This window comes from Mirounga leonina, unplaced genomic scaffold (genome assembly GCF_011800145.1).
Source record: "Mirounga leonina isolate KUSES-001 unplaced genomic scaffold, KU_Mleo_1.0 Mir_125, whole genome shotgun sequence".
NCBI lineage: Eukaryota > Metazoa > Chordata > Mammalia > Carnivora > Phocidae > Mirounga > Mirounga leonina.
The window spans coordinates 2466337-2493628 of NW_023270305.1; the positions used below are offsets into that span (position 1 = coordinate 2466337).

The window sequence follows — 27292 nt, forward strand, 5'->3', positions numbered from 1 at the left end:
ACTGTGGACAATAAATTGTATGGCCCCCTTCCCTCCTGTATTAGAAAATATGCGTATGTCCATATAGAAGCTCAGAGGGCTCCAGAAGTCTTTTAAATTCACCTTTCCCAGTCCCTTGCTTTTTTTTTTTTTTTTTTAGATGTTCATCCCCCAACCACATTGCTTCTGGTTTCCCAAGATACACTAGGTTAAGGCCTTGAGTTACAAGCCTCCGAAGGAGTTCAAGCCTTTTGCTGTGCTTCTGCCCAAGCCAGAGGACTGGAGCCTCTCTAGAACGTTGGGAATAATTGGCGGGGAGCGGCGGGCGGTAAAACTGCGCCTGATTCTCAGTGTCGAATGCCTTCGCGGTACTTGCGTGTGCTGGGGCCAGGGGTGGCTGACAGACGAGATCTTGTGCAGCCCCGCACTCCGGTGGGAGCCAAGAGCACTTGGATGCGTGTGCGCAGGTGTCTGTTTCACTGGGTTACCAAGGCCCTCTGGGCACTGCCCCGAGAGGGGAAGAATTCGTGATTAAAATCGGTCTGAGTCAAAAGGTGTCTTCAGGCTCAAAACACTCCAAGCCCCGGGGGCGGAGAGTGGAGGGGTAGGGAGGTGGCGACACCAGGGTGACAGCAACCCAAAGCAAGCGATTGTTTTCTTTTTAGATGGGGACTAGGGTGTCGGGGAAAGCTAATGAAACTAATTTTTGAAACTCCATGCGGCACCACTGATGCAAGGGATCACCAACGGGGAACGGCTCCTGGCTCAGAGCAGCATCCGAAGCGCGGTGGCCTGATGCTCTCAGGATGCCCGGCTTTCCGGGGCAAAGCGCCAGCAAGAGGGACTAGGTACGCAGAAGCACACTGAGCACCGGCCGAGCCGCTCGGGGGCGACGCGCGCGTGGCTGCGGCCTGGCGACTCCACAGACGCTCGCGACGGGGCGCGCGCTCCGAGGCCTGCGGCGACCCCGCGACCCTCCCGCTCCGTTGCGGGGCCGCCTTCTCCCAGCCCGGGCCGCGGAAGGATATGGCACTGCCGCCGAGCCGCAGAGCCGTGAGGCCGGCGCCGGCGCCGGGGCCGAGAGCCGCAATGGTAGTGGCGGCGGCCGGCGGGCGCGGGGAGCCGCCCGAGGACTGGCAGCGGCGGGGCTGATTGATGGGCGCCCGGCTCAATGAGGGGGGCCCGGGCGGGGGTGGGGCGGGGCCGGCCCTGGGCTGAGCCAGTCGCGGGTGCCGCGGGGGGGCGGGGGGGGCGGAGGCTCCGTGGAAATGTGTCGGTGACATTGAATGGGGAGACGGAGCGCGAGCGAGGCGCGCGCGCGCACACACGCGCACACAGGGCCCCGCTCGCTCCGAGATCCCCGGCCACGTAAGTAACTATTAATACCGCCTCGCCGGGAGTTGCGGGCGTGCTGAGCTCGGGGATTGGCCTCGGGCACCATCGGCCATCCCCTTCAATTTTAAATACACATTCTTCTTACCTCTGGGGAAGAAAGAAAAAAATAAATAAATAAAAGACGAAGAAGAAAAGCCACCAGTTTTCTCCCAAACAAACCCCACCGCGCAATTTGGGTTTAGGGTCGGGGGAGACGGAGTGGTTGTAAATTATTCCAAGGCAGGGTCCAGTTATCCAGCGGGAAAGGAACGCCGCAGGTTGGCTGGGGGCGCAACCCCTTCCAGCGCCCGGAGGATTCCCCCCCCTCCCCGCCCGGAAGCTCGTGCCGGGGGAATCGGAGACCATTGATCTACTCTCGTCCGTGCCCGCACTTCTCGCTTTATTCGGAGGACGATCTGGAGCACGAGCGAGCTGCGACAGCATGAGCCTGTGCTGACCTCCGCCCGGCGGGCCAACCCGGGCTTTGTCGCGGTACCTGCGCCCGGCCCGCGCCGCAACTCTGTGCCCGGCTTTTGCAGTCTTTTGTTGGCAGCGGTGACCGCTCTAAGTTAAATGCTCCCTTGCTATTCTTTTTCTTCTTCTTCTTCTTCTTTTTTTTTTTGTCTGTTTGTTTAAATTTTGGAGAGCTCTTGCGATCTTGGAAAAGCCTCAGACGCCATCTACAGTTAAAACGTAGGTAACTACCCTCGCCGGCGCCCCCCCTTCCACGCCCCCCACCCTTTCCACCAAAAAAAGGGGTGCAGCGCGGATTCTGTCTGCCGTGCGGCGCGAGCCGGTAGACCCGTGCTTATTTCCTTTTTCTTTTTGTTTGGTTTCTAACGCGTTGAGACCCAGCTGCTGCCGTGCGCTCCTCGAAGATTGCACAAACTACAGCAGGGCTCCTCCGCCCCGTCTGCGATTCGGAAGGCTGCGTGGGGATCGCTTCGGGAGACCTGGCGCTGCAGCTCCCCACCTTAGCAGTCCAGTTACTCGTCTAGACCCACGTTGGAAAGAGAGAGAGAGAGAGAAAGAGAGACAGAAACTAAAAGTGCGGAGATTCTGCACATCGCTGGCTGCTTTGGGGTAACAAAAGGACCCGAGTTACTGCCGACTGAGCACCCCCGGGAGCCGGGCTCGGAGCAGACGAGGTGCCCGGCGGCGCCCATTTGGGGGCTTCTAACTCTTTCTCCGCGTAGCCCCCTTCCCGTCCCCTCCCCTCTCGTTCCCTTTTAAAATCCGTGGCACGGAGGCGCCTGCAGCCGCACTCGCCAGCGACTCATCTCTCCAGCGGGTTTTTTGTTTGCCGAGTGCGATCCCCACACTCATGAACATACACAGGTCTACCCCCATCACAATAGCAAGATATGGGAGATCGCGGAACAAAACCCAGGATTTCGAAGAGTTGTCGTCTATAAGGTCCGCCGAACCCAGCCAGAGTTTCAGCCCGAACCTCGGCTCCCCGAGCCCGCCCGAGACTCCGAACTTGTCGCATTGCGTTTCTTGCATCGGGAAATACTTATTGTTGGAACCTCTGGAGGGAGACCACGTTTTTCGTGCCGTGCATCTGCACAGTGGGGAGGAGCTGGTGTGCAAGGTAAAGAGCTCGGGGTTTGTTTTTGCTTTTTGTCTTTTAAAAAGATTCCCCGGGGCCGTTTGGAGGGGGCGGGAGGTCGCCAAGCTGCGGAGCCTGGAGGAGGGAGACTCGCGGGATAATTATCCGTGGCCTCGTTAAATGGGTTTATTTATTTGTTCACGTTCGACTAGTTGCGAAGTTTTTAGAGCGTTGCAGACAATGGGGCGGGCTGCGGCGGGGGCGTTTTGGGGAGAGCCCGGGTTTGGGGAGGGCGGCGGGACTGCGCGGGGGCCACGAACACGCGTGCTTCCAGAGGCTCGTGGAGCGCCTCAGCTCTAGGCCGGGTCCCGCTGCCCAAGGGGTTTCTCCTTGTGTCTAGCCCCCTCCCCTTCCACCGTGAAGTAGGGAATCCCCCGCTAATTTTCAGGCACTGATGACTGGGTTCCTTTTGCAGCCATTGTTCTTAGAAGCGTGCAGGTGTTAAACCTTTGTTCAGAAGGTGCCCTTTAAAAGAGACACACAAAGGTGTCCCCTCTGGCTGAGCCAGGGGCCCAGCGCGGGGAAGGAGTTTACAAAGAGCTCTCTGCTCCTTGCAGCCTTGAGAGGAGGTATTGGGGGTGGAAATCAAAGCCACCAGCGCACCTTTGGGTGTAGGAAAGAGTGAGTCCTTTGGGTCCTCCTCTCTTGTCTCGTTTCTTCTCATCTCCAGACTTCCGTGCGCGAACACCCCCTTGCGCCCCCCACCCCCAACACACACCTTTGCCAGTGTGGTTTACAGGCCGGCCTTTGGAGGCCCAGGGATTCACAGTGCTAACACCGAGATGGGCACTTCAGCTTCCTTTTTGTCTTTGACCCCCAACAGTGACTGTCTGTGTGTCTTTGTGTGTGTGCACTCCAGACAAGGGGATGAGAACAGTTGCAAAAAAAAAAAAAAAAAAAAAAAAAGGAATAGAGTAGAGCATAGGGGATACCCAGGCATTGGACAAAGATCAAGAATTCATTGTCAATTTTACATTTGGTCACTCTTGGTTTTTCTTGGGGGAGGGGTAAGGGGATAGTGAGGAGTGAGGACCTCTGCTGTCTTTGAAATGGGCACTCAGCACAGCTGTGCTACAAATAATACATCACACTTTTTACCATTAACCACAGATTGCTTTATTTCCTGGCGGACTGGAGTCTTTCATTGTAAATATGCGTTTTGTGGAGGTCTTCAGTCAGTTTTGCAATTGCTCAGTTCAGATCTCAGGGGAAAATCAGAGACTCTTCAAAGACAGCTCTCTGCTTGTACTGAGCATTTGGTATTTTGCATCTTCTCCCAAGTTACTGAGACCCAGAGCAACTGTGCCCGGTTAACCAAAATTCCGTAGGCTATTCAGAGCTGGATTGAATTCTCAGAAGACCTACAAGGTTGCACAATAGGGGAGTCATCCTTTGAAATGAATGAATTCCACAGAGCTGCCACTCTTCTATGAAATATGCACAATCGCCCAGCAGTGTGTTCACTCCTTTTGCTCAACTTCGGTACAGCATTTTAATATTTTTCAAAGGCTGGGGATGCTTTTAAGTAAAGGGACTCTGCCTTCAAATTCTGCAGGAGCATCTTGCTGTTATTTCTTTGTTTAAAGGCAGAGGTGACCTGCCCCTGCTCTTCCTTTCTCCCTCCAGATTCTTCAAGACATATTTCACTTTGGGCTGACCTTACGGTGTCATTCGTAGACGTGCTCTTTGGCCTGAAACTGTACTTAATCTGCTGGTTTAGTTATTGCAAAGATTGAATCAGCCCTCACCAATTACTGTGGGGCTGCAAGTGGATTTAAGTGCAGTATCATTGTTCTGCTTGGCAGAGGTCATCCCTTTAAGACACAGCAGCCTGTTTTCCTGCCTTTTTACCGGAGGTGACATGGGTGACTTTTTATGCAAGCATAGCTGTGTATATCCTAGGAAGCTCCAAGTGGTTTTTATAAGGCTGCTTCTGTGAGCCTCCCTCAGATACACAGTGTGAACTCAGCTTACTGCAAGGCACTGTGAAATCTACACATTGAATCAAGTTCCTTTTGATGTCTCAGAATATAGAGTTCCTGTCTCCTAGCTCTATGTTGACCCAAGGAAAAAGTCTTTGCAAAAACAGATCGAATGTAAAGATGCCATTCCTATAGAGGACTGTCAGGAGAGAATGCTACAGGACACCATTTGGGGTCGTTTAACCAAAATAATCAAGCCTGTTTATTGTCTCCCTGAGCCCACTGTGAGCTAGGCAAATGAAGGAAGGCAGCTTTAGGGGGTCTTTACCTTATTATTTTCATGGAAATGCTGGTAGCTACTATGCACGTTGACATAATTACTATTTTGGCAAAATGGGCACTTGGTTTTGGGTTTTTTTGGTTTTTTGTTTTTTTTGTTTTTTTTTGCAAATGCTACTCATGATGGCCTAATCTTCCTACCTTATCTCAACTGTCACATTATATAACTTAGGCTCCAAATTAAACATTTAAAAGAAGCTGGCAACCAGGCTTATGGCTTGATTTTGCATTTGAAGGTGATGGTTTAAATATCAGTCCAACCCCCGTAAATGCCTGTTATAACTGCTACTAAAAGTTTGGTGCCTACCCATTTGGGAGAACAGAAGTAATTGCTTTATTTTTCATACTCTGTCCACCATCTTGGAATTTGATCTCTTACAGAGGGTATTGGCTATTTCGTGAAGCTGCCATGAATATGTTGTTTTTTTGTTTTTGTTTTTGTGTTTTTAAATTTCTGTGTCCGTTCAGTTTTTCATCAGTGGGACGGGGTAACTGACTGAAGGTGCTGAGCAAAAATCACCTTTTATTTTTTTAAAAATGCAACTTGAAGGAGGAAGTATATGATAAATCATCGTAACTCCACGAGCACTGGAGAGACCAAGCCTGCAGCCTCCTGCTTCAGAACCCATCCCCCCCACCCCCGTTATATAACACGGGGTGTTTACATTAGCCACTGCAAAACGTTTATTACTCTCTGTGAAATTTTTGAGGCTTTCCTAGGTTTCTGCTGCCCGCAGCCTGGGTGTTAAAGTTGACTCAGGCATTTCAGATTCCTAATTGAACGGACCTCTGAGGTCACTGCTCGTGGGTCATCATTTGACAGTATCAGGGTGTGATTTGTGGTCTCTGGAGGCATTGAAGTATTCATTCTTAAATTCTAGCAGCTGTGCTGCCTTCCTGAGATGCCTCATTATGGTTCATTCACAACGTTACTTTGCTTCCTCGCCCTGGGTTAGCACCAGCCCTCCTGAGGTTCTTACTATCCTTGTTTGACGCACAGATTTCTTTTGGTTTTTGAACCGAAGGGCGACTTAACTTCAATCATGGATCTTAAATGGCAGTCTGTGTCCCTGGATGGGTTTCCGAAGGCCTGTGAATCCCCTGAAAATGAATCCAGTATTGTGCGCGCATTGGAGGATGGGCATTGTCAGCTAGAGGGGACAGAGCTTTTATCAGGTTCTCACGTGGGATCCGGACCCAAAAAGGTCAACAGGGTTCTAAATCAACGTCTCCAGGTTAGGAAGAGGAGGGAGGCCCAGTGACCCTGAGTGCTTTATCCATCTTATCCAGATTATTGGTGGCCAAGCCAGGATTAGAGCCTCAGTTGGGTGATTTCTAGGCCATGCTGCAAAATGAGGATCAAGGAGAGGATGTTCTCACTAATGAAAAAGATTTAAGAAGCTAAATGGTGGTGCACGGGGACCATTTAAGGGTTTGTTGCTGGAGCCTTCTTGGCCTGCAGTGCTTTCCAGCAAAGCACCTCATGCCTGCCCCTCACTCATGCAGGCACAGAAGGGAGTCATGCGCCTACATTCCCAGGCAGATAGTAAAACCACATTCCAAACCCAGGGATTTGTATTCCTGATTTAGTGGAGGTCTTGAAATGAATGAAAGCTTTTTTTTCTTATGACCTCAAAGATTCTCTGTAGCGTTAATTCCTCTTAGGATGGTTTCCAAAAGGTATTGAGGATGGATTTTCTTTTTAAATAACCCCACAGTGAGGTGGCATTTCACAGGCTAATTTTGATTCATAGGAAATCATTGCATAACTGATTCATTGAGCTAGATAGTGTGGAGGGAATTGAGAATTGTGTCTGCTTTCTTTCCTATTAAGGACTGTGTGTCCTATTCCTTAGCTCTGCCGCTGGGGCTCGATTTGACTTGTTCTCTGAGCCTCGATATCCACATCTGTAAAATGAAGGTTTTGGATTAGAGGACCTTAAGGCAAAGTCTGCATATTTGCTCTGTTAATTGCTAATATGTTGTAGAGCACTGTACAACACATTTGCATAGTGTAAAATATATTGTACATAATCGCTATCATTGTGCAGTGATGCCCGCTTCTGTCCTGTTTCGTTTTTTGGAAGGAAAATAAGGCTTTGTCTGCGTAGCTTGGGGTGGGTCACTTTCAGATTTTGCCTTAGCTCTTTTATAAATAGGCGATTGGGGTAGAGAGAAAAAAGTGGTAAGACTTAACCATTTGTGTACCGTGTTACGTTTTGCACAGCGTTTTTACCTCCACGTTGTCAAGTAATCCTCCCAGCCCTGTGAGTCAAGGGTCATTTGCCCATTTTACCCGTAAAGATTTGGAAGCTCAGAGAGGTCAAGCAGCTTATTCAACGTTGCACAGCTGGGAGCAGGCAGGGCCAGTGTGGTCTGGGTCCGAGTTCGGTCTGCCTTCTGTCTCCTCAAAAGCCTGTTCCATTCTGTGATTCCGTGGTTTAAGACGCACCCCTGACCCTTGGTCTTGTCGTGAATCCTGTCCTAGGTGTTCGATATCAGCTGCTACCAGGAATCCCTGGCCCCGTGCTTTTGCCTGTCTGCCCACAGCAACATCAACCAAATCACCGAAATCATCCTGGGGGAGACCAAAGCCTATGTGTTCTTTGAGCGAAGCTATGGGGACATGCATTCGTTTGTCCGCACCTGCAAGAAGCTGAGGGAGGAGGAGGCGGCCAGACTGTTCTACCAGATCGCCTCGGCTGTGGCCCACTGCCACGACGGGGGGCTGGTGCTGCGGGATCTGAAGCTGCGGAAATTCATCTTTAAGGACGAAGAAAGGTGAGTGTCGTTCCTGTCCAGAGCCCGGACTCCGACGGGCTGCTCGGGAGCATGCTTGCTGGAGGGGTTGGAATGGACAGTTTTTTTTGTTTTGTTTTGTTTTTTTGCTGCCTGCCATCCAGGTGAGAAGGAAGGGTGAGCAGACAGAAGGAGGTGAATGGATGTTGAGATGTTTTAAGTGCCCCGGGAAACTAAGTTGCTGCTACTCCAGCCGCGTTAACGAATGCTCAGAGGTCGGGTGCCAGGATTGTCTGTGACCTGGTGATTAGGGTTTTTTTTTTTGGTTTTGTGAACTCTGAAGATGGCGGCAAGCCTGCGTGACATTTTCAGTGCGAGTAAGGCACGATTTTGCTTTTGAAATAATCCTACCTTCAGAACGCTCGGTGCCTGTCCTCACTGATTTCTAATTCATTCATTCATTCCTTCACTCGGTAGATGTTTCCTAAGTGTACGTGTATGTACGGCTAAAGTGTGTGTGCATTACTCACATTTCTCAGTACTGTGAATATCGGGGCGCATTAACTAGTCAACTCACCTACAAAGGGATGCTCTAAGCCCTGAGTGAAGACTATATACGGGGTTAGATGGGACCCGGGGGCTGGGATGTCCGTTTTAACTAGGACGTGGAAGTCAGGAGAGGTGCTTTTGGAGCTCATTTGAAAGATGAGTATGTTACAGACAGTGTGGGAAGGACCGGCGTTGCAGGTAAGGAAGGTGTCGATACATACACACAGCAATGCGCAGGTCTGGGTTATTGTAGGAGACAGCTGGGCAGGACACTGGGCATCTGGGTTCCACTCATGGTTCTTCTGCCCACTCATGACATTCTGTTGAGCAAACCCACTGGGGCCCGCTTTCTCTTCCAGCTGACTTCTCTTGTAAAACTCTTTCGAGCCACTCTTTTTCTTTTGAAGAATGTGCTTTTTTAGAGGGGTGGAGGCAAGTGATTTATATTCATTGCTGACTATTCCAAAGATCGTTCTAGAGTTTCTACCCACGTGGGTCGTGGAATTACCATGAAGGCCTTGGGCATCCTGGACTCCTCCTAGGGACGTGGTTGGTGAAGTGGAGGTCCATGGGCACAAAGCTACTAAGGCCCATTTGAGTACAAAGCTAGTGCATGCCATTCATTTACTCACTCAACAAACATATCTGGAGTATTTTTTTTTTTTAATCTGGAATATCTTTTATGTGTCTGATGATGAACTGGCTAGCAACCCTTTCTACCTACCAGTTACTGTGCCATGTATCTAATGGCCTGTGATATTTTAGGCTATTGCTTAGGGAAGTCTGTTGATGTCCTATAGAAAAAATATATAATGAGATCTAGTGGTGTCTGCTTTGGTTTTTTTCATTTTATGGTTAGAGCTAATTGGGAGGTAAATGTCTGGGAAGCATTTAGGGATTAGCAAAGGTAAAGGGCCTGTGTTTACTTAATGCAAGTGGAATAATTTGATGACAGTTTATATATATATATATATATATATTTTTTTTAAGATTTTATTTATTTATTTGACAGAGAGAGAGATCGCGAGAGCAGGAGCACAAGCGGGGGGAGTGGGAGAGGGAGAAGCAGGCTTCCCGCCGAGCAGGGAGCCCGATGCGGGGCTCGATCCCAGGACTCTGGGATCATGACCTGAGAGCCGAAGGCAGGTGCTTACTGGCTGAGCCACCCAGGTGCCCCTGATGACAATTTATAATGCAGCTGAGTATACAAAGTGCCGAGGGCCACTGGCCACAGAGATTGGTTATTGTTCCATATTTTTTCCCCATAAACAGGTATCTTAGGCATTCGTGGTAGCTAATAGCCTGGTTTTTGATAGTGCATGGTCTTGACCCTTACTAACAAATGGAACAAGAGGGAGCTATTCTAAGATCTCGAGTGTGGGGTGACACATATTCTCTTCTTCAGTTCAGATGCATCTGCCCTTGGAGCCTGGAGACTCAAGTTATTACTCTGGTTTCACCTTTAATATCCTCTGTGACCTTTTAGTTTGGTCCCTTCCTCCTGGCCTCAAGTTTCTTATCCTTTTATTGTCCTGGCTCTGTCTTATTGGTTCTGAGGTCTTTCTGAGTTATAACATCAGGTGTGTGCTTCTTTGAATATTCTCACTGGAAGTTAAATATATACCTGACCCCCAGCAGAATACTGACAAAGATACTTTCTTTGTCCTTCTGCATTCCACCTTTCTTGGAAATGTAATAACTCTAACTACAAAAATAAGAGGTGATTGTTTGGGAGCACTTTAAGGTCTTATTATTAGGTTATTGTTAACCTTACTTACTTCTCTCTGCAAATGGGGGTAGGGTGGGGATCATCATGTTCATTTTATGGAGGAGGACTCCAAAATCTTGTGTGAGGTCTCAAAGTTATAGATAAGAAAGAGCAGAAATAAGGACATATTCTCTATTAAATCAGATCTCAACAAATTCACTTGCCTGCCACAGGGAGTAAGGGCGATGAATGCCCTCTCTCATGGGGATCCAAGTTTTTAAACGTCCCCTTCGATTGTGTCTCTTTCGAGAGGAATTTCAGGTACCAGTGAGTTGACGGGGTGGTGCGTCCAGGGATAGAACACACATGGTAAATACATATTTATGAAGTGAGTCATAGTAGGGTGGACATCCTTAGGTCACAGAACATGGGAGCACAAGTGAACTCCAGGGTCTCCAGAGGGCCCATCCTTCAGTTTTCTCCTGTTGCTGCCTGGAATCAGAACAGCAGAGGTGAGGGTGCCGGCCCCAGGGCCCACAGTTAGCTAGAAGCAAATAAGGGGCTGAGTCAGACCTCACATTTGCTGTTGAAGGCCTTTTCCTCCAGGCCTGTCTTGTCCTTTATGGGAAGTTGAGTTAAGAGTGCCCAGGAGTAGATGGTGGCAAAGCTGAAATCCTTGATGTCCCAGGGCCTAGAGAAGAAATCCCAAGATGTCGGAGGCTTCCAACACAAGGACTGTGAGTCTCTGGCACTGAGTTTGGAGCTGTGTTTGACTTTTGCAAACGAGCATGACCCTTTCTAGAAAGATCTAGAAAGAAGTATCCTGTATGAATGTGAAACCAGAAGACTTCACTGGAGTAAGCATGTCAGAGCGAAATCCTTTTTAACTTTAGAGAGCATTTTCCTTCTGAAAAAGGAAGCGTCAGTGACAGGGAGGAAGCTGCTCATCATCTGTCCCCGGCATGTCTGACGGCACCTGAGCCCATGCAGCCCTGCCTCCCTGCGGGACCAGCAGGGAGAATGATAGCTCCTCATCCGACGGGCGAGGTGACTGGGTTGCACAGGAGTTAAGTGACCTTGCTTACGGTCATACAGCATGCATGCCGATGGAGCCGGCCTGGAAATCCTATCCTTTCAGTCCAGAGCTCTTTCCCTGCCCCTCCACCACGCTGAAGTCCCGGAGGACTTGGCTGTTCCTAGCATGACAAGTGTCTCTGGGCAGCTCTGAGAAGGTCACTCTCATTTTCAAGGACCTTCCAAATGTTCTCATCAGTAGCTGATAGGAACTTTTCCCCCAGCCATCTGTCAACTTTTTGTGAAAGAGGGATAATGCCTTGTAGACTTCCTCCTTGTTGTTTTGCCTTTGAACGTCTTCGATTTCAGAGTAGGAGACTCTGGTTTTGTCACTCAGATTATTTCTCCCTCCGTGTGTCCCTGCAGCCATTGAGTTTCGTGGCAGTTTCTCTTTGTTGGTCCACACAGTGGCTTGTGTGAAGGAACCTGCCTGTGTGTTGAGGGGGACAGCAGTCTGGGACCTCACTGGGCTGGCAGCCCCCACCATCCATCCTAATCAGCAAGACCTCATCAATAGGTATTTCAATAGGACTAGAGTCTGTGTCTCTCCTGACAACACCCAGTGTGTGAGAAAACAATGGGTTGAATTTGAAAGGCTTTTGAAACGTTGAAGGATGGAGTCTGTGTCTGTTTTCTGGCCCTTTATGCATTGGTTTTTTGGAGGGGGGAAACACAGAAGAGGCTTTTGGAAGTACTACTTTATTAAGCCTCAAATCACCAGACCACACTTTTGTGCATGGTCTTCTCTCTCTCAAGGATGTGCACCTTTTTGTCTGATGCTCTTGCAAGGAACTGAAGGTGAAAGAATTACATAGTGAAGTTGGCTGAGCCCCACCAGGTTCAGAATGAGACCAGCCCGTGTGCTGACTCTTTATGCATGGATTTCTGATACTGGACCATCTGTAACTGAATCCTGACCACCCATGAATGTGTTGTTGGTAGAATGATCAGGTCCATCAGTCCAGTTTCCCATGAGCAGCGTGAAGACATGATACATGCATGACACCCCATGTTACGTGAGGGCCTGATACCAGTGTGCCTTCTGCCTCTGTGTTGAATTAGTAGCACCGCCGATTTCCTTTGCTTCCGTTTTATTTTGATCTGGATTCTAGATTCGGATTCTGTCTCTACCCCTCATTAGCTACCTGGTCTTGGATGAGTCCTTTAATGCCTCTGAGCTGCAGATTCCTCCTGGCAGAAATTAGGACTGCATCCCTGTGGGTGATTGTGAGAGCCCAGTGAATGAACCAGAGGTGCACAGGGTGGGGCAGGTGCTCACTATAGCCCGCCGGTCCTAAAGTCATTGATAAAGTGGTGCCATTTTCGACCAGCTGTTCCCAGGGTGCGGGAGGCTCTTGGAGAATGTGCTCAACCTCTTGGGCAGCCATTTCACGAGGAGTGGAACTCTTGTGATGCGAGGGTTCAGATTTAAGCCACATCCTCCTTTCTTGTTTAACTGCAATATTGGATCAGTGCTAGAAGGGTGACTGACAGGGCAAGCACCAGGCTCAGAAAGGCCAGAAGGTCGACCAGATGTACGCAGGGGAAGGCGGACACCAGGCGCATGCAGGGAGTGAAGGACCCCGCTTCCCGGGCCTGAACTGGCCCCGGTGTTCCCAGCCTTGCACTGCTGCTTCTCCTCCATCCCTGGGACGTTTCTGCAGAGCAGAACTAAGGTGATTTTTTTTTCTTTCTGAGGATGTTAAACCCCTACCCTGATTGTACTCAGCGTGGACACACCCTTTGCATCCACAGTTTGTTCCCGTAGTAAAATCAGAGGTGGGCTGTAGAGTGGGAGGGGCCGTGTGTGGGAAGGGGCCCTGAATCTGATAGAGGGCAGTGCCCAGGTCCCCCAGCCTCCCCCTCCCTGCTGTGGTAGTGGGCTGATCTGCCTGGCCAGCAGATCTTCCAGGAGGCCCCCAGTTTCACTTTGAGCCTCTAAGGGAAGGCCTGAGCTTTGGGAGAAGACCCGTTACTCCCATGTGGAGGATGAGTCACTGTCTGGATTCTAGGCCCTGCTCCTGCACTGATTAGCAAACTTAATCTTGACAAGTTGCATAACCTCTTTTGTCCAGATTACCTCATCTGCAGAGTGGAAATATCCAGAAGACTTTCCTCATGAAACTCAATGAATGAATGCAGGTGAACCCAGAGCTTGGCACATAATCGGCCACGGACAAGTGGTAGCTCCCACCGTCTTCACCTCCTGTGCACGTAGTGTCTGGCGCCCCGGGTGACATAGGGCAGCTTGCTGAGTCAGGATGTGAAGAGCCCAGGAAGCAGGTGCAACCTCAGGCTGCCCCGGGAGCGAGCCAGTGTTCCTATAGCGGTCCGTTTGGCCAGTTTGCTTTCTCTTCTCCCTTGGGACCAGGCTCCTTGCCACCCCCTGCCCCCCACCCACTGCCCCCTACCCCCAACCTCGATTCAGTATTGACATTTCCCTGCGCAGAAATAACCCCCCATGAATGGAGAAACATGCCTCTGTACATGTTTCTTCTTTGGTTAGAAGATTTTTATCTCTTTGACGTCACAAGTTGCATTTCCTCTGCTTTGTGGAAGCTGAACAGTGCCTGCTTCTGCAGGAGGGAGGCTGGACCCTTTGTAGCAACCCAGCAGCCCTGGGCCTCTCAGTGTCACCTGCCACCATCTGCCCAGGCACGGGACCTGCGTCTCCGGTGTGGTGGAGGCCTTTTCCCTCCTCCCACCAGCTGAGGTCTGCACACCTTCTCTCTCTCCTCAGATTAGTTTCTGTACTGGCTCTTCTTGTAGATCTTCAGCCTCCACTGAGGCTTTAATAGCTAACAAAATAGAGAGCCCAGACTGGAGACCAGACCCTGCCTTCTTTCATCAATAGCGATTCACATGAAGTTGTAGGCTCATTGTATTTTAGCAAAAGACCTGACCTTTTTGCTTTGAAGGAGACAGAGCTGGAATTCCCTTCTTTATGTTGACCACTTCTCTGTGCTTCCGGCACTGCCAGCCCTTGGGGGAGGCTTACTCCCCCACTTCTCCCTGGATGGGTAAGTGATCCCCCTCCCATAGCACACTGATAGTCTCCCCTCTACTCGAATCGTCCATGTGCATCCCTCGACTGTCCTCATGCCTCATCTCCTGCTGGGCTGGGGGATTCTTGGGGACAGAGGCTGTCTTGTGGTCCCTGCTGTGGGAACACAGTGGCATTGAATGAATGAAGATCTCCCTCATTGAGTGTATGCATCTCAGATTGGATTCTCATGACAGAATGAGAGAAGTGGGAATAAGTATGGATCGTTGGCCTCTAGGACATTGCCCAGAGTGGGGGCCCTGGAAGACTAAAATGTATAAATCTCCCACATAGACACCTTTTCAAAAAGAGCTCCTTCAGCGTTCTGCATCGAATGAGAAATTAACCCATCGTTCCCATTTTGATTTAATGATTTATGCAGAAGTGACATTTAAGACACTGTTATCAATGTCTGTGGGGTTATTTTCATTTATGAAGGACTTCCCTAATCATAGAAGGGAGAGCACCCTCAGGGTTCTTTGCTTAGAAATGGGATTTCTGGCCGAGCTGTTTCCTGTTTGTGCTTAATAAATTAGCTGATGGGCTAGACTGAGACCCTGGGCAAGCAGAGCCAAGGGCACAGCAGTAGGGTCTCCTACTCCTTCACTGAGCCATTTGACCTTGGCCTACCTTCTCTGACGTGGGTCAGAGATCATGAACTTAGAGGATCCAGCAGGGTCCCTGCTGCACTGCAGAGCCTTAAAAAGGCACCTGTCATGACTGCTCTTGATGATCAGCCGTTGGCTTTGGCCCTCATCACCCAACAACCTGGAGATTCATTTATTTATTCGACAAATAGTATTGAGCATCTGTCATGTGCCAGGCACTGTTCTAGGCTCTGCGTATCCTGCAGTACCCGAAGAGACGGAACCCTTCCCTCACGGGACTTACGTTTCAGTGAAATATTATCTGGCTTCCACCATGGACCAGGCCCTGTTCTAACTACGACACTTAAAGGAAAACTGATTTAATCCTACTTAACTACTGTATTTACATCAACCAGTTTAAAACCAGTGAGTAAACTAGTGCTATTCTCACCATGTTATGGATGAGGAAGTTGAGGCTCAGGGCCTCACAGCTAATCATTGGCAGTCCTGGGGGTCTGCGCCCAGGACACTGGAGTCCCGTGCCTAGGCCTTCAAATACCACTCTGGCTCTAGGAAATAGACACCAGGTAAAATACCACCCCTTGTGTCCGATCCATAGAAGGAATTTTCTCACGCAATTGGGCAACAAGTGAACACCAGGAGGACCTGACCAGCACTGAGTACTGAAGCTCAGTACTTCCTTTTCTCTGAGGGGTCATGGGCCACCAGTTAACCAACCCCACGGGCAGTCCTGTGATGCCCTGTGTTTCCATTTTATGGAGTGGGTTTTGTTTTCTCTGCGGAACTGTAAAGTGGGGTCCAATTCTCTTTCTGTCTTCCCTACCTAGCACAGGACTAGCCTTGTAAATACTTTGTGAATGTCTGGCAATTGACTAAATGGGTGTGTGAGTAGCCCCTTACGCTGCCCTGGAGGCATAAATATTATAAGAAAAATCCCCTAGATATGTTGATGGCAGAAGGCAGTGGATGGAAACACATTTTAAATGCCCTTTATCTGGGACTCTCAGGAGTTTCTCTAAAGCATGAAATAGAGTCAAGCCTATTTGAAATTTCTTTGGACTTGAGAGAGTGCAATTCTTAAGCAGAATCACGCCCAGATACCCTGAACTCTAGGCAGCATGTTGCAGCCGGGAGCATCTTCGACATGGGATCCACACTATGTTGCAAATATTTATTAAGCATCTATTATGTGCTACGTTCGGCGCAAGGTATTGAGGGTACGAGAATCACCTCTGGAGAATCCTTTTCTAATGGAAGACATAGTGTAATAGTTATTTTTCATACCATGTTACAGAGAATGGGTGTACATTAGAGAACTCTCTGGGAGCAGAAAGAAAATGTCCTAATGGCAGAATGGGGTGTAGAGAATGAGCGTGTCAGGAGGAGATGGGCTCCTTCTCGGGTTGGTCTGAGTGAAGTAGAAGGATGTTCAGAAAGTGTGAGTAAAGGCCAAGAGACAAGAATGAGCCCTGGGCAGGGAGGGGCGTGCTGGTGGACAGCACTGTGGGGGATCAGAGATGAGAATGAAGAGGCAAGAAAAGGCCTAGGGCCTGGATGCATGCCCATGACCTTGAACTTGACCTGAAATCCAAGAGGAGCCATTGAAGGGTTTTTTGTTTTGTTTTGTTTTGTTTTCGAGACAGGATGGGACGGGGTCTGGTCGTGATTCTGGAAGTGTATGTGCAGGATGGCCTGGGCATGGGTATCGACTTCAGGATGCTGACAGGGACAAGGACCCAAGCAATGGGATCAAGGAGGGGTGGGTAAGAGGCAGAGTTAAACTCAACCCTTTGATCTCTACAGATGAAGAAATGGGGAGGAAATGTCCTTCTCCCAAGTTCTAGAACATGTTGGTGGTGTGACCCAGAGCAAGAGCCCAGATTTTCTGGCTGACGGAACGTGTGTGGTATGTGCCTGGGCCATCTGGGTGAGCCCAGTTCAGGACTCTGCCAAGTGGAATCCCTGTCTGGCCCAGGGCTGCACTGTTGCTCCCAGTGCACGCTGGGTCGGTGGGGTCATAGGGACCGGCCCGAGCCCGGCTCCTGCCCTGCCAGTGGTGCATGGGTAGGAATGTTCTGGACTCTGAGTCCGCCTAAGCAGCAGGGGTGGGGCAGCTCCTCAAGGTGCACCTGGCTCTTCCTTCCTGGAAGAATCCAGGCTGGGTGGGCCCTTGGAGCAGTGGTACGTGGCCTGCAGAAGCTTCTCTGAGAAGCTGAATCAACTGACTCGGGGCCAGGGGATCCTTTGGGACCAGGGTCACACCACCAACATGTTCTAGAACTTGGGAGAAGGACATTTCCTCCCCATTTCTTCATCTGTAAAGATCAAAGGATCAGAGGGGCAAGAGGTGAACAGAGTCCTGAGGGGGGGTCCGGAGCTGCCCTGCCTTCCTTCCCTGTCCGTCCCTGTGGAGATGCAGGCTGCGCTCGAGGGGTGCTTTCCTGCGGTGTGAAGGCCTAGGAGGTGGGAGGTGGGATGGTTTCCTGCTGTCCCGTAGCCACGATGAGTCAGGGCACAGACAACACAAGCCTTTCTGTCGTGACGGGGCAGCGTGGGAGGACACGCCACCTAGTAGAACCAGCCAGCCCCATCCCTGGAGACTTCCCTCACCCTGAGCTGAAGTGTTTCCCTGTGGGTCACCTGCTGTTCTCCTGCTGATGTGGAAGGAGCTTGACCTGGGTGTCGGGTCTGTTCACTGCATCTACAGGACCTGGCATATCAGTGGCTCGCAGAGGGAAAAAATCTATGCACACAGGAAACAGAATTACAGCGACGATTTATTTGGCAGAGTTTAGCTTCATTTATTTGTCAAGTCCCAGTGGTGGCTGTCGGGTCAGCTGGATGCGACGTAGGGTGCTGGGACAATCCTGTTCCTCCCCCATTAGCCCCCCGGGGGGGGACCCTTGCTCATACAACCGAACTGACAGCCAAGGGTAGCTTTGCGGTATTGGGCAGAACAAGGCCAGACCTGGCAGTGGCTGACCTTTCTCACTTGACCCTTCTCCTGCTTGGACCCACCCTGTGGAATGGCCTTCAGTGACTTCTCGAATTCCACTGACCTCAGGCCACCGGACTTCCCGTCCCGGCCAGGCCCACTTGGTCTGGCGGAACTCCCAGCCCAGCCCCACCCTGGCCCACCCTGTCCTGATCTCTTCCTGCTGCAGGAGCCCAGGGCGGTGTTTAAAGGTTTCAAAGCAGAGCACGATTTGCTGGGGTAGGCCCTGTTTGATGTTTTGGATGGCACACTAATTTGGAGGTTGAAAACCTGCTTTTGAATCCCAGCTCTGCCCCTCATTTGCAAGGTGGCCTTGGACAGGTCACCTCTTTGTACCTCAGTGTCTTCTTCTAGCCAATGGGCAGGTCCTGCCACCTCTATCCAGCTCATGAGCTCCAGCAGTTAGGTCATGGATGCCAGGGTTTTGTCTGTGCTGAATAAACCCGGGGCCATGTTTGTCTCCAGAAACCCAGAATCTTCCTTTCACAGATTCTGTCTTTGACACTGAGTAAATCTGTGATGCTGGTGCTCCTGTACTTTGGAGATGACAGCCACATGACGATCCTCCTGATGTGGACTCAGCTGAGTTTTTTCAGGTACCCCGTATGTGGCCTGGGACCTCCCAGCCTCTGTGCCTCGGTTTCCGTATTTTGTAGGAAGTTGGCATGTATCGTAATATTTGCCTTTCAGTTTTGTTATGAGAAGTAGAGGTAGCGACTGAGCAAGTCCCAGCACATAGTAGGTGTTGAATTCATGGCTGCTGTTGTTGCTGCTCTGTCACTATAATATACGTTATGACCAGGGTGTCGTAGAAGTGTTGCAGTTCCTGTAGTTTCAGATTAAAGGAAACTTAAGCTCAGGAGTTTTGAAGCTAAGAGAGCCCTTTTCAGGCCATGTTCTCGTTTTACAGAAGGGAAACTGAGGCCGAAGGGGCCCGTGGTCACACTGCTCTGGCGACCCCGGGGCCCGGAGGGAGCCTCGCGGGCCTCTGCTGAGAGGGGCCGGGGCACTAGGACTTCGAAGCCTGCTGCTCTGCGGAGGAAGGAATAGAAGCGCATCCTGCTGGTCCTGGCTTCCTCACCTGGCTGGGGATCCGATGGCACCAGGAATGGTGCCAAGTCCACAGGCTGCCCCCGTGTAAGGTTTTTTCATTCAGAAGTTAAAGCAAAGCAGGCTGTGCCAGGGACAGGTTGCGAAATGCATGCAGGGTGCAGCTTCTTGGCCGAGTCAGTCCCACCCCAGGCTAATGGCTCTTTCCTCCAAGAAGCTGCAGGAGATAACCACTGTCATTCATAGCTTTTTGGTCACAAAAATTCTCCACCAGCCCTCCCTTGTCCCTTTCGGGAATCTCTGTTCTTCGTGTGCCGTCTTTGTTCCCGCCACCTCCACAAAGCCCACTCTGATTGTCTTCGTCAGGACCGGATGAAGTGAGCAGAATGAGCTGGGCACATTTGGGGGCGGGGGGAGATCATTTGGGGGAGGGGGTGGGAAATAAGTGCAAAGTGCCTGGGAAGGAACATGGGCACAGAATTCACGTCCACTTGGATCGTGTTCATCTGTCTTCTCGTCTAGACTCTGGGCTTGAGGTGGGCGCCTTATCTTACTAATAAGATCAGTTAGAGTTGCCACCAGATTTTTGCAGATTTCCTATGCTGGGCAACTTGGTAGAGACTGTGCTTGCATTGTTTCATTGTTTCAATCCTCACAAAAACCCGAGAAGGTGGACATTACTTGTCATGTCCTTATCCCTGGTGGGTGCCTAGTTTCAATGCCCTAATGATTAGTGGGACATTTGAATTACTAGGACCACCGATACCCTTAGGGATTGTTACGAAAATCAGTTTCCTTTGACTGGGAATACATAATCCCCAGATTGTTCAGGGGACAGCAGAAGTTCAAAGACTGTTCGTTCATATCGTCCCATGCTGACACGAGCAGGTGCTCTGCCAGGCGCGCCCCCCACCCCCCCATGCTCTCCAGAGCAGACAGAGGCAACCTGCTCCCCAGAGCGGGAACCAAGCCCCGGGGGCCTTCTGACGGTCCCTGCAATTGTCCAGCAAGTCCACGGGGACCGGCACTGGGACTGGAGCATGGCCTCGGGTTCCTGACCTGCGTGAACCCCGGAAGGTCCTTGTTTAAAGACATAATCCCGACCACTTGCCTTGACCCTTGCCTAGGAGTGATACAGACAAGTTCAGGGTGTTCCGAGCAGGAAGCAGGGTCAGAAGCATGCACTTCCTCCCCAGCTTTCTCTAGGCCCCTCTTTTTCTTCTCTCCTCGCCTGCCCGGGATGTCCGTGCTGCTCCATGGGAGGAGCGGGTTCCTGCCCCATGGGCTGGCTCTTCCTGACCCTGGGCGCATGTGTGCTCCCCACTTTGAGGAGGCCTCATAGACGGGGACACCCCGGCTGTGGTTTCCTGCACCCCCTGCTCAGGTGGGTGGGCCAGGCCTGCGGGCTGGCTGCTTAGAGCCCCGGGAGGGATGGGCGCTCAGCCCCTGACTGGCCTCACTAGCCATAGGGACTTACTCACCCTTTCCGAGCATTAGGCTCCGTGTCCACATAAAGGGATAATAATTCCTGCCTTGGACGTGGCAGGAAGTTTTATAAACTTTAAAGAGGAAATCTCTGTCGATACCTAGCACCTTTTTAGGTACAGAGATGGTGCTTGCTCTTTGGTACTTAGTAATTTTCAGAGCCAGAAGCGGAACCCAGGTCTCTGACTTCAAGACGGAGCTGGTCTGGTATATGTGGGGCAAATTTGGCACAGTACGCGCTGAGCCGGATGTGACGAGCAGATCCAGACTCGCCCCACCTGGAGTCTGGCTTCGGAAGGGAGGAGGCTGACGTGGCAGGTGGGTCAGCTCCGGGGCGGCCGAGCGTCTGCAGCACGTGTGATGCACTTTCCACTGCACTCTCGGGTCCACTGGGTATTTGCACGGCCCCTGAGGCCTTGCGGGGGGAGGAAAGAGGAGAATGCCAGGAAGGGCATTAATTGACAAGCTCGAACCCTTCCAGTATAGGGGGGTCAGGCTGGAAGTAGGGTCCCTGCCACCTAGGGGAGGGGGTGGGTCACAGGGGGAAGGTGAGAGTCACAGTGTAGCGCTGTGGCCTGGAGGGAGGTAAGAATGGAAGAGGGCTTCGGGTGTGGTTTAGCATCAGGAGCTTGAGGTGGTGACGTCTGTCCCCTGTAAGGGCTGAGCTAGCAGCAGCTCAGGTCTCCCGAGGCACATCCGCGCCCGCCCTCACCCCTGCCAGGGACTGAGGTATTGGAATTTACAAAGCCTGTTCCCCATGGATACTTCATCTGACATCCACTTAATCCTGGCGAGGGAGGCAGAGCAGGGCTGTTGTTCCCTTAAAGATGGGCACACCGAAGCTCCGAGGGGTTAATGGTGTGACTGTCCCTTTCCCTCTCAGACTGAGTGTCTGCTGGGTGGCTGATACTAGTCTCCGTGCTGGAGAAACAGCAATCAACACAGAAGATGTTCTCTACATACAGAGCGACCTCAGCTACCTGCTCCCGAGCTCCCGAGCAGAATGAGGCGATCACCCTGCAGTGACCATGGGAATAATACAGAGTATAAATGCGTGACCATACAAATACAGATGCATAGTATTCCAGGTCTCCGCGCAGGGCAGGAGAGGACTGGGCGTGCAGTGCTCCCCTATATAGGATGGTCAGGCAAGGGCTCTTTAGTGAAGCTCATTTGAGCAGAGACCTCTTTGAAAGAAGTGAGCGGGAATGAGCCGTCCACGTATCTGGGGGAAGAACGTTCTGGGCAGAGGCTGGGAGAGAACCTGCACAGAGGCCCCAGGGAGGACTGTGGTGGGTGGTCGGTGCCTTTGAGGAACAGGGAAGGGCTGGAACAGAGAGGAAGTGGGGCTGCAGGTGTGGTCAGGAGGCCTGGGGCTCACCCTGCAGCCGCGGGGAAGATGTCAGCCCCACATGCATGAGCTGGTGGGCTGTGGCGAGGAACCCAGCTCCAAACCAGATTCCACGTCTGGTGCTCCTTCCACCGGACTGTCCCTTGTCCCACAGCTAATTACAGTTTCCACAGCTATAGTTATTCCTGTCGCTCTCCTGCTGCCACGACAGTGGCCGTGGAGGCCAAGAAGCTGGCCAGCTTCTGAGGCTGCTGCCGGGGAGGGTCCGGCGAAGGAAGCTGTTGAGAGAACCCACTTGGCCCCGTTGTGTGCGCCCCCTCCCCTCCGCCCTCTTGGGTTTCCCTGACTCACCTCCAATCTTAGAACGTCTAGGGAAGTTGGTGTGGGTCCACCCCACCTGCTGCCTTTGGTTAGAAAGAGCAACAGGAAGAACAGGATTTGCTTTCCCTCAGCCCAATTCCAGATGAGCACATCTAGACCTTTCCTGCGTCTGTAGATCGTTAGCTGAAGGGGGAGGAGAAGAACGTGTGCACTACAGGTTATAGTAGAATTGGGGTGAGCGAGTAAAGAAGACATGTTGCTGTATATTACAGAATCCCAGAATGTTAAAACTGGCAGAGACTTTCACTTGATCTTAGCCAAAAGGCCGAGAAGCGATGGCAGAGACTTTCAGACTGTCTTGTCCAGATGGATGCCCAACAGTGGGAATGTACTTAATGCTCCTGAAGTGTACAGTTAAAAATGGTTAAAATGATAAATTTTATGTATATTGGACCATCACAAAAAATTAAAATTAAAAAGAAGACGGCCTTGTCCAACGCTCCTCTTTAAGTTTGAGAAACAGAGAGGTTGAGTGACCTCCCCACAGCCACACAACAGATGAGAGATGTAGTTTGGCCTGGAATCTGCTCTCGGAGCTCCCTGCCCAGCACCTTTTCCAGAGACTACCACCATTCATTGCTCATTGGCAGAAATGAGTACAGGGAAGTAGTTACTCCTTAGTCTTTGAAACTTCTGTAATTCAAATACGAGATCTCATAATCAACCCAGGCTTTTTTGTCCGATTTTTTTGCTATAGAGAGCTAACTTGATTAACTTGAACCTCACCTTCCTTCTGTGGCTCCCTGAGTAGCCGTGGTGGTTGCTCTTTTCAGAGTAGGCTGAGACTAAGGCTAAGACCTGTAGCCCCGGGGGAGGAGGAGGAAAGCAGCTTATGGACCTGAGTCACAAGCTCTGATTTAGGCAAATGCCTCAGTGTGGTTTCTCCAAGCACTTTCCTGTTCTCCCCTCATTGGAGCCTCGTCACCGCTCGGGACAACAGGGTACAAACTATGATGTGCATTTTTGAGACGAAGGAACCCACTGGTGTGAATAATCGTGACCTTGTAGGCCCTTGCAGGCACCGTCTACAAGGCCCTGACCCCTCACTCCAGCCCCTCCTCCCTGGCCCACGTCACCTTTGTGGCAAGCCTTCATTCGTGGGATGGAATGAGACTGAGTCTATGGGGTTTAACAGCTCTGAGAACTCTGCTGTTAGAGGGTTCTGGCCAGGAGAACAGGAAGAGGATTTCCATTTTAAGCCCTGGAAGGTCGCAATACCTAGCTTTCCACTCAAGGAATGGCAGAACAGGGAAACAGGATTCTTGGGAGTCCCCTGAGCCAAGGAGGTCTAGAAGATTCTGGCACTGGGTGGGGGGCAGCCGTCAGTCTTGAGCAAGTCATTTCGTGTCCTGGTCCTCAGCTTTCTTCACTGCAAATTAGTATAGTTAATTTTAAGAATTTAACTTATTTCCAAAAGTATTTACCAAGTGCTTATTTTATGCCCAATGGTCATATCAAGCTCTACTGTATAAAGAAGAGTGCTGGGCCCCAGGGACTCAGAATTCAGTGTGGGTTTTCTCCTCCTCCGTTCATGAGTGCAGCCAGGAGGCATCCTGGAACCTGTCAGCCAGCTCAGTCATCCTTAGAAGGCAAGGGGAAGATTGACACATACACCCCTGCACACATGTGAGAAATCAGATTCACATATGTACATATGTGTACGTGTTGGCACAGGTGGAAGTTAGAGGTAACTAAGTCAGATAAGCATCAGGTCAAGGACCAGCCCCTGGGAGTGTGATGGGCCAGATAGGAGGCAAGTTCAGTGGTAAATCTTGGAAAGAAGATGGGCTTGCTATGAAGATGTCAGCCTTGGAAGGGCTTATGGCAGTGCATACCTGCTCGAACATTCCCCAGCTCTGCCTATGTCCTAAAGAAAGGCAGCTTGGTAGTGGGGAAGTAGCAGCAGGTTGACTTCCTTAAGGAACGTGTGGGACCAAGTCTTCTCTGTTGCCCAGCTAAAAGGCACTGGACAAATTACTCAAACTCCATGAGCCTTGATGTTTTTATCTGGAAAATGGAGTCATCAGATCTTCCATGTCTGTTATAAAGCCAAGATGCCATTGAGTAAAAAGTCCTTTCAGACTGTTATATCATGTCAGCCAGAAGCTTGCTGTAAGTTGTAGACAGAGCTTCTGGGAGCTTCCCAGTTGGTTGGATCTGAGTTCAAATCCTGCGGATCCCCATCACTACCTACATGTGTCTGAGAACAGTACGAATCTCCTATTCCGTCATCACTGACATGGGGGAGATGATGATGTCATTTATGGTCTGTTTACTTGCTGGAGGTGTGGGTTCACCCCAGTAGGAAGAGGATTTTAAGCATCATGCAAATTCCCTGTCAGTCTTATTCACTCCTGGGCCCCCCACCCTGGAACAGTGTCTGGCGCCTAGAAGGCCCTCAGTAAGTCATGTTTGGCTGGTTGAATGAATGAATGAATGAATGTGTGCATGGTCTTGGAAATACTAAAGCGGGGGCTGTGATACAGTGATGGGACTCACGTGCCTCAGCCTGCCCGTAGGAGCTCACGCTCTCCTCTCTCTTGCAGGACTCGGGTCAAGCTGGAAAGCCTGGAAGATGCGTATATTCTTCGGGGAGATGACGACTCCCTCTCTGACAAGCACGGCTGCCCTGCTTACGTGAGCCCAGAGATCTTGAACACCAGTGGCAGCTACTCGGGCAAAGCAGCCGACGTATGGAGCCTGGGAGTGATGCTCTACACCATGTTGGTGGGGCGGTACCCTTTCCATGACATTGAGCCCAGTTCCCTCTTCAGCAAGATCCGGCGTGGCCAGTTCAACATTCCAGAGACTCTGTCGCCCAAGGCCAAGTGCCTCATCCGAAGCATCCTGCGGCGGGAGCCCTCAGAGCGGCTGACCTCGCAGGAAATTCTGGACCATCCTTGGTTTTCTACAGATTTTAGCGTCTCGAATTCAGGATATGGTGCTAAGGAAGTGTCTGATCAGCTGGTGCCGGATGTCAACATGGAAGAGAACTTGGACCCTTTCTTTAACTGAGCTCGTGCCCCACAGAGACTTAGCAGGTACCAGGAGCGAGAGAGGGCAGTGGAGAGTCCTTCCAGGGGACACGTATCGCCTGGCTTGGTAGCAAGAAAGACACTGACACTCAAGTTTCTCGGTTCAAAGAAGGAGAACCTTCAAGGAGCTGACTGAACATGTAGCATGGGGGTGAGAGATGTGGGGTGGGAGTCTGGGGTCAGGTCAGCGGGGCAGGTGCCCCTGGAGCTTCTCTTCCCTGACGTAGCCCCCTGGAGACCACCCCCATCAGTTGGGCTGCTTCGGCCTACCCCACTTTTCATTTGTCCCAAAATAGTTGCAGATCCCGACAGAATCAAAACTCTCTGCCTCAAACACACATCTTGGCATCGCACTGTTAGCTTTTAACTTCTTGTCATGATTCAGGGAAGGTACAATTGGCCAAGGATTTTTTTTTTCTTTTTAAACAAGACAACCACCTATATGATACTTAATGCGGTTCATTCAAAAAAAAAAAAAAAAATTCGGTGCACACAGACTGACCAGAAACCTGGGTGCTAAGCTAAAAGAAAATAGAAGTCCAGTTTGTGTCTCTTAATTGCTCTTTTCAACTCATTTCTTCTAAATAAACTATTTAATATCCTGGTCAGGAAATAACATGTTGATGCTTTGCTCCCTGAAGGGGGAAAAAAAAAATCTGTCCTTTAACAAGCTATTCTGTTCTGTGTCCATGGGTTTGTGACAGGAAGCTATTAGAAGTCAAACTTCTAGATGCATTAACTGCTATCGTAGTTTAAAGAAAGAAAAGAAAAAAAAGGAAGGGAAAGGAAAAGAGAAATTCACTCCTGAATTTTTTTTTCCTTCGAACGATGAGGGCTGCCTCATTGGGGGTCCTCTCTGCTGGGATGGGGGCAACGGGGTGAGATCACGGGAGGCGCTTGGAGTCTGAAGCTTTTGCGACACTCTGGTCTCAGCTACACCTTTTGTCTTTGTTTTATTGGAAACTAGTGAAACCAAGCAGATTGTCCCACGTGTATGAAATACAGGGCAGCTATTTCCTTTTCTTTAGGAAGAATGATCCTTTTGGCTTGGAAGGCCCTCTGGTTTGGACAAAAATCCTCGGTAGAGACAAGCGGCAAGAAAAATCAGCTGGAAGCTAGGATGATATAAATAAAAACAGCTCTCTTATCCCAATACGCACCTTTGTATTTTCAAGAATTCTTCTATTTATTAAGGAAAATGTCACATTGTGATGTATTAAGCCAGTACTTCAATTACGGGTTGACTTGGGATGACATGTTACATGCTGTAGTTAACATCTATATATTTTTTCTTGTTTGAGTATTTCTGTCCCTGAAATAACCTTTTGTTTGGCTTTTCTAGATAGCTTTATTTGATTTCGAGTGGCAAATGTTTTTTTTGTTGTTTTTTTTTTTTTTTTATTACGGCTTTTCTATTTGCTGTATGATACAGAACTCTTTCGGCATAAATATTTGTGTTTCCAGTACCTCAGTTGTTTGGATTTTACTGCCTGTATACGTTTTGTGAAATGGTCATGTTTTTGGGTAGGTAACACGTGGACTCTAGTATGTAAATGTTACTTGAATCTGTGCTTTATTATAGTACGTGGCATGTGTGTGCAGATCTTGGATGCTTCATGCCTGCTCAGCAGGAGCCCAGCCTCCACGTTCCCAGGAGGGCGGCTTAACCGTTCATAGTCAGGAGACAAGGCGGCCATGGATTTGCCCTCGATTCTGTTTTGATAATGGAAGACACAAAGGAGAGAGTTTTTTGGTTTTGGGTTATTTTTTGGTTTTGTTTTTGTTTTTTACATTCTGAAGATGGTGCTGTATCAAGAAGGACCCGTTTTTCTTCCCCGTCCCCTATTTTTTCAGTACCCCGTAGGAGGAAAGATTGGTGATGTGCATGATGGGAATCTATGGCCTCTGGTGCTTTGTCCTGTATTTGGTTTAATGTTTTTGTCCTAATCTCTTCAATCAATAAAATTGTGCGTATTTAACTAAAATGTTGAGGTCCTGCAAATGCTGAGTCTCTCCCATCTGTGGTTTGTGGCCACCACGCACCAGCC

General features: G+C 50.2%; 1 protein-coding gene and 1 pseudogene across 1 annotated transcript; one reads left to right on the forward strand and one right to left on the reverse strand.

Annotated features, from left to right (window-relative positions):
- The first annotated feature begins 1286 nt into the window (after nt 1–1286).
- Nucleotides 1287–27229, forward strand: TRIB2 (tribbles pseudokinase 2). Its single transcript, XM_035000614.1, has 4 exons — nt 1287–2046; nt 2203–2947; nt 7715–8007; nt 24756–27229. The coding sequence occupies exons 2-4, from the start codon at nt 2678–2680 to the stop codon at nt 25222–25224; spliced, it is 1032 nt and encodes a 343-aa protein (XP_034856505.1). The 5' UTR covers nt 1287–2046; nt 2203–2677; the 3' UTR covers nt 25225–27229.
- On the reverse strand, nt 22379–22486 carry LOC118008359 (annotated as a pseudogene).
- Nucleotides 27230–27292: the final 63 nt, after the last annotated feature.

Coding starts and splice junctions, on each gene's coding strand:
- TRIB2 (XM_035000614.1), top strand. CDS start 2,678: ATGAACATACACAGGTCTACCCCCATCACAATAGCAAGATATGGGAGA. Junction 2,948..7,714: donor GGGAGGAGCTGGTGTGCAAG/GTAAAGAGCTCG, acceptor ATCCTGTCCTAG/GTGTTCGATATCAGCTGCTA. Junction 8,008..24,755: donor ATCTTTAAGGACGAAGAAAG/GTGAGTGTCGTT, acceptor TCTCTCTTGCAG/GACTCGGGTCAAGCTGGAAA.